Source organism: Cornus florida, unplaced genomic scaffold (genome assembly GCF_030987335.1).
Source record: "Cornus florida cultivar Cherokee Brave unplaced genomic scaffold, ASM3098733v1 CherokeeBrave_3.0.0_Hap2_Chr03, whole genome shotgun sequence".
In the NCBI taxonomy this organism is placed as follows: Eukaryota; Viridiplantae; Streptophyta; class Magnoliopsida; order Cornales; family Cornaceae; genus Cornus; species Cornus florida.
In genome coordinates this window covers 27,199,500-27,206,070 of record NW_026775573.1, presented here as the reverse complement: position 1 = coordinate 27,206,070, position 6,571 = coordinate 27,199,500, and the positions used below count along the sequence as shown (strand labels likewise).

At 36.9% G+C, this 6,571-nt stretch overlaps 1 protein-coding gene across 1 annotated transcript; it reads left to right on the top strand.

Annotated features, from left to right (window-relative positions):
* Window positions 1-4,143: 4,143 nt before the first annotated feature.
* LOC132301334 (uncharacterized) lies at window positions 4,144-5,932 on the top strand. Its single transcript, XM_059798597.1, has 2 exons — window positions 4,144-4,240; window positions 4,360-5,932. The coding sequence occupies exons 1-2, from the start codon at window positions 4,144-4,146 to the stop codon at window positions 5,493-5,495; spliced, it is 1,233 nt and encodes a 410-aa protein (XP_059654580.1). The 3' UTR covers window positions 5,496-5,932.
* Window positions 5,933-6,571: the final 639 nt, after the last annotated feature.

The window sequence follows — 6,571 nt, the reverse complement described above, 5'->3', positions numbered from 1 at the left end:
TTGAAGGACCCAAACCCTCGTTCCGACTTACAAACTACACAAAGCCACTTAGAGCCTCGACTAAGCTGATAGCCCGTCGATCAAAAGACCTAGAACCTCAATAGTACTTGCACAATTTAGACATCAAGTAGCCTACAGCCTTAGATGAGACCCAGAGCCTTGATCTGACTCACAGCCTAGACATCAACTTAGAGCCTCAGATGAGCCAAAGCTATAAACTAGTCTACCGAACGACCCAGAACCTCAATCCAGCTCACAACCTGTACATCGAGTAACTAAGAGCCTCGATCGAACCAAGACCAGAACCAGTTGATCAAAAGACCTAGATCCTCGATATGACTTACCCAACCTAGATATCGAGCAATATAGCCTCGAGACCACCCATTTAAGCTAGCAGCGATTCAACTCCATCATAAGTTAAAGTAATTGTAGAACTCTTTAAGGTTAATTAGGATGCTTAAAGGATATTAGATTGCATGATGGAAGATCAATTTAAGTCCTATAAAGATGGACCCAACTTAGGGAAAAGTGAAAGAAAAATCCAAAGCGATAACCATACAATCAACATTAATACTCAACCACCCCATTCTGATGAGCTAAACCTTATTTAATGAGGGTCATACTCGGGCATGACAATCTTGACAAAGAAAGTAAGGTAAATTACACAAATACTCCCTAAGGTTAGGTCATATTTCAACTAGATGAAGATTTGGTTTTAAACTTTCACTTACACCCCAATAATGTGAATTGACCCTTTTATCCTCAAATTTTTAATACAAAATATATATAATCTTAAATGACAAAAAGACCCCTATCCCTACCCAACACCACCGCCACCATCTCTGGCTCCATCTGATGAACCAATTTGTGCATAGCTCCTTCAGGTTCAAGAAATTGGTAAAGTAGTTTTGGAACCTTTCAACAATCTATCTGAAACCGCTTCCGATAACAGCAGCTATGACATTCGCTTTGGGGCAACCTACATCCACCATCACTTATCCCAAACCACTGCCACCATCTCCATCCCGACATCCACCACCACATATCCCAAACCACTGCCACCATCCCCACCTCCATCCTCACAACCACTACCATTAACCCATCACCCAAAATCGACCGAGCAGAAAACCCATCCTCATCAGCGAATCGATCTGCAGTATAACCCATCCCCAAAACCCATCCTCATTGATCAACAAACATGGAAAAACTCACGGCGTGTACTGAGCAGTGGCAAAGGACAAAGATCCAGTTGGAGGAACTGAATCGGCAACCACAGATTCACAACACCGACAAAAATCCCAACTTCTTCAACAGCGACAGAAGTGGAAAAGATGGCTGAAACGGTGATGGACGACGGCCTGATAGCACAGAACACCGGTGGAAACGCGGCCGATGGATGAACGGCGGCTTGGGATGAACTGCGGCAGTGAGCTTTGGAACGGTTGCGCAGCCATGGACGAGCGGCGGTGCACGGCGGGATAGAGCGGCAAAGATGAAGATGGGCTATGGAGAGAACTCAGCCAAAATATTTGATTCTAACTAATGAATAATCCTTTTAAGTGCAACAATTTAAAAAAAAAAAAAGGAAGAGGAGGAGGTTGAGAGAGAAAGAGGAAGGTTCATGACAGAGAGGGGGCGGTGGTGATTGTGAAGGGGTAGTTTGGTCACAAAAATAGTCAATGTAAAGTCAAAGGGTAGTATTGTCATTTAACACTCCAGAAGTACTCTAATTCAATTAAAAAGTGATATTTGGGGTGTAAGTGAAATGTTAAACTACGAATTCAAATATAAGTGAAATCTAAAACCAAAATGTTAATCTAACTGTAATATGATCTAACCACAGGGGGTGTGGGTGTAATTTACCCAAGAAAGTATATAAACCTCACATTATAAGTCTGAAAAGGTTAAGAATAAGTCATCATAACCTGTGAATAAACTGGTGGGTAACCTCAATATTGAAGGCTATAAAAAGAGGGTGGAGGGAAGCTTTGAAGGAAACATATGAGAAGTTACCAACTTCATAAATTGGTTTCTTTGCTAGGTTAGTACGATTTTCCCTATCCTCACTCAACTTCTCTAAAGTTGGATTGATATTCTCTTCTTTACTCTATTCTCTTATGCTGATGCCACCTTACCAATAGAGGACAGACAATTATCATTAAGGTTGATTTGGGACATCATCCCAGTCTTATGGTATGAGTCAGCAGTCTGGAGTCTATGCACTAAAATGTTTTGGTTTTTGAACTTTTTTCCCAGTCTTATACAATGTTATGCTATCAACGGCCATTTAATTTATGATATTTAGGTTGTTATTGTCTATTGACTTACTGAGTTCCTTTATTTAATGGACTTCTCTCGATGGCTATTAATTTAAAGTCTCATATTTATCTTATATTATTAGTGAAAGGGAGGAACCTAGAAGCTAGAACTTTTGCTTGGTTTTAGGTTGGTGCCCCAACAGAGTTTTTAGAGGAATTTTGTTGGTATTTAAATTTCCTACATTAATCTTTTTGTGGGCTATCAATACATCTGATTCTAATATGAATTCGATCCAATTATTCATATATCAATTAAATAAAAAAATTAATAATTCAATAATTCATTTATCTTGAACACATTAAAATTAATCCAATTCGATAGTGATCCAACCCAACTAAAATTTTATATATATACCATTAAATAAAATTTTATATATATATATATATATATATATATATATTACATTACAATATAATGCATATGTATATTATATATATTAGTTATCTACCATTAAATTTATATATATTAATTATCTATCATTAGATTCGTTTTTTTTTTTTCCTTTCTTTCCAAGAATTATCATTAGATTCATTTGATTTCGTAGTTATATGATGCACCATCTTATATATTAATAACTTTCCTTCTACCTAAATATATAACTAGACATGTCATTGGATAGGATTTTAATTCGAAACCACACCAAATAATTAGCATATAAATTGGAATACTCAATTTGGTAAACCAGTTAACTATAATAATCTCTTAGCTAAACAAATCATATGTGAATTATGATCTGAAACCAATCCAGACCTACTCCTACAATGGATTTTGATAAACCTTAAGGTCTAGAAGTATCATTATTTATTATTATTTTTTTGTCAAATAAAGAAATACATTTACACACTTTCTGTTTCAATGAAACTTATATCATCGACTTTTTACCGTAGAAGGCAATGAAATACCACTTTGCAATACAACGCTCGATAGTGGAAGTATCATACTGTGCTTCGCATTTAGCTTTAGTACATAAAACTTACCCATTTAGAAGATGTTGTAGAGGTGGGACAGAAAAAACAAAAATATATATATATATTATTTCTTAAGTCATGTTCATTCATTTTTTTTTTTTTTTTAATTTATTGTAGTGATAATTTTGGTGCGGACGCAACTACTGATTACTTCGATATTGCTGTAACCTCGTTAGTAGAGCCTACATCTAGGCTCGAGCCTGTGATCAATGCAAAAAATAAAAAAAGTTTGAGACTCTATCTCGTTAACAGTGAGACTTGGGCGGTTGGACGGGCCAATGGGTTAAGCCCATGCCAAATTTAAGATTCTAACAACTTAATCCATGTTAAGTTTAAGCCCATGTCAAATTTAAGATTCTATCAACCCGTGTTACACCACACGTGTTTTACGGATTTTTCGAATTAGTTGGGCAATCTCAAATTTTAATAACCAAAAAAATTAAATATTAAAGTATATAATTAAAAAAATTTATATTCTTTAATATTTTGTTCCCTTAGATAATTTTTTAAAAAACAAAATAAAATTTAAAATAATCGTGTCAAAGTTAAGGGATTACCATGAATCCCTGATTGATAATATTATACATAATCTAATTTTAACTTTATTTTACATAAATATATATAACCTTAAAAATATAAAAGTTATAAACTATTCATATATTTTAGGTTTTTTTAGATTAGTATAACGTTCACCCAAATCCTGTTCAAAAACAAATTCGAATTTTAAATTTTAATCACAATCACATCCATGGACTCAAGTACCTTGTCCATTTTTGTAAAAATTGTCAAACCAAATCCGAGCTAGTCCCTTCAAGATGGGACTAACACTCTAGTTAAGCAAATTCACACCCCACATATGCTTCCGGTAAGGCTCGAACCCGGCCTCACCAGTTGTGCTCTCGCCCATTTGGTTACAGAGGCATTGTTTGATGGGAACGATGTCGTGTATGGCTGTATAATAAACGGCTTAAGAGGTAGGGTTCATGAGGGAAAAGGGTTTTAGGAAAGGGATTCCAAATTTGCGATATATTTCAGATTCCCTCTTAAGAACAAGAACAGGACAACAGGTGAGTCCCTTCCATCATTGTCCATGTGGTGTGTTGTATCCTTTCACCAACTCAGAAACTGCATTTCCTTCAAAACTACTCATTATCTTCATCATCCTCCACACTCAAATCCACATCTACCACTTCAAATCAACACTCATTCATTGTCGATTACCTCATTAAATCATGTGGGTTTCCTCCAGAAAAGGCTTTCTGGGCCTCCAAGTACGTGAACTTCAAAACCCCAGACCAACCAGACTCTGTTCTCGCATTCTTCAGCAGCCATGGATTCACCGAAACCCAGATCTCAGTTCTCATCAGAAGATTACCTCAGGTACTCATGTCCGATCCCGAAAAAACCCTTTTACCCAAAATCGTATTTTTCCACTCTAAAGGTGTTTCAACCGAAGAAATTGCCAAAATACTGACTGGAGCACCACGTTTTTTGATAAGAAGTTTGGAAAATCAAATAATCCCATCATACAATTTCTTCAAGAAATTGCTCAAGTCTGAAGAAAAAGTAATTGCAGCTATTAAACACAGTGGCGGGTGTTCTTTGTTGGATGCGGCTCCCAACATAGAAGTTCTGAGAGAATCAGGTGTGCCTGAATCGAATGTTGTGGCCCTATTTATGAGTCAACCTAGAGCTTTCGTGTGTAGTACTGATAGGTCTAAGGAGATTGTGGAGGAAGCAAAGAAAATGGGTTTTAACCCTGAGAATGTGACTTTTGCTTTAGCAGTTAATGCACTGAGGGCAATGAGTAAATCAACGTGGGAAAAGAAGGTGGAGGTTTACAAGAAGTGGGGTTTGTCTGAAGAGGAGATTTTGGTAGCTTTTAAGAAGACTCCATGGTGTATGGTAGTGTCGGAGGAGAAGATTATGGCAATAATGGATTTTTTTGTCAATAAAATGGGTTTGGAGTCCTCGATTGTTGTGAGGTATCCAGGGCTTATTACCCAGAGCTTGAAGAGGAAGATCATTCCAAGGTGTTTGGTTTATGAAATTCTATTATCGAAAGGTTTGATTAAGAAGGATTTTGGCTTGAATTTGATGTTTGTGTCTACTGAAAGTTACTTCCTACAGAAGTATGTGAAAAAATATGAGGAAGAAGCTCCTGAGCTTTTGAAGTTATATCAAGAGAAGTTGAATCTTTCAAAGTGACTAGGATATGGAAAAATGAGGAACAGAGTTGGTTTCTCCTATGTTTACTCTTGGGTAATGAATATGCTTTTTTGTGAAATACAACATGCCAATCAATTCACATTCATTGATCTCTGAGCAAATTTGAGTTATCCATTTTAGCTCCGGCAATTGAAACATGAAGCTCAACAACATGGTGCATTGAATTCTATGATACTTTTGTAGTGGATTGGGCTTGGTGTGAATACCATTGTCCGTTTATCTGGGAGATCAGTCTGGCGATCTTGGTTTTGTTCTGAACTAGTTCAATTTGGTAAATTACTGGTTTTCATTTTCATTTGTAATGGCGCAAACATCTAACTCAGTGTTGTATTTATTTAATCCAGCAACTGTTATTTTCCTCTTTTGTTTAGAGCATAAATTAATGAGATTATATAACATTGTTCTCTTTATTCAAGTGTGACATTGTTGGTTCAATTCATGATTCAGTCCATATACCATTAACCTCCTAACCTCTGCTGCCCCACCTCTGTGACATTGTTAGTTGTCAATTTCCTCTGCGGCTGCAACAGCACACACTCCAACCCAAAATCCTCCATCATCCCCACCACCAACACCGCAACCCACCACCCAACGACCCTAGCCGCCACTGCCACCATCTACAACAAACCCAAGCCAACCGAATCCCTACTTGGCAAGAAACTTACACACCCATTTGCTCCTTTGGAGACGTGAACCTTCACCATCTACTTTGGGAGGTAGAGGAGATACCACTGGGCTATAAGGTCCTTGGTAACCGGATCCTTACTTAACCACTGCCATTAGGTTAAATATGGAAGTTTCATTCTTGGTTCCTTGTCTACGAAACAGCACAGCTGAGATATGCTTAGTAGTTGTGTTATATCAATGTTAAATGCGTAAATAAAATTACTTATTAGCTAGTGTGCTATCTATCCATGCATAAGCTTATGGATGGAATATACATATACGGATAACTATTTCTTTCAGGTAAATTGTTGATTATAATTGGTACAGCAAAGACCAATCCTTGCCCTTATAAAGAACGCCAAACTACATGATTATCTGGTATGTTTCAA

What these genes read in the sequence shown, in the direction of transcription:
- LOC132301334 (XM_059798597.1), top strand. Translation starts at nt 4,144, where the DNA reads ATGCTTCCGGTAAGGCTCGAACCCGGCCTCACCAGTTGTGCTCTCGCC. An exon ending in GAACGATGTCGTGTATGGCT is followed by an intron (nt 4,241 to 4,359) that starts GTATAATAAACG and finishes ACAACAGGTGAG; the next exon opens with TCCCTTCCATCATTGTCCAT.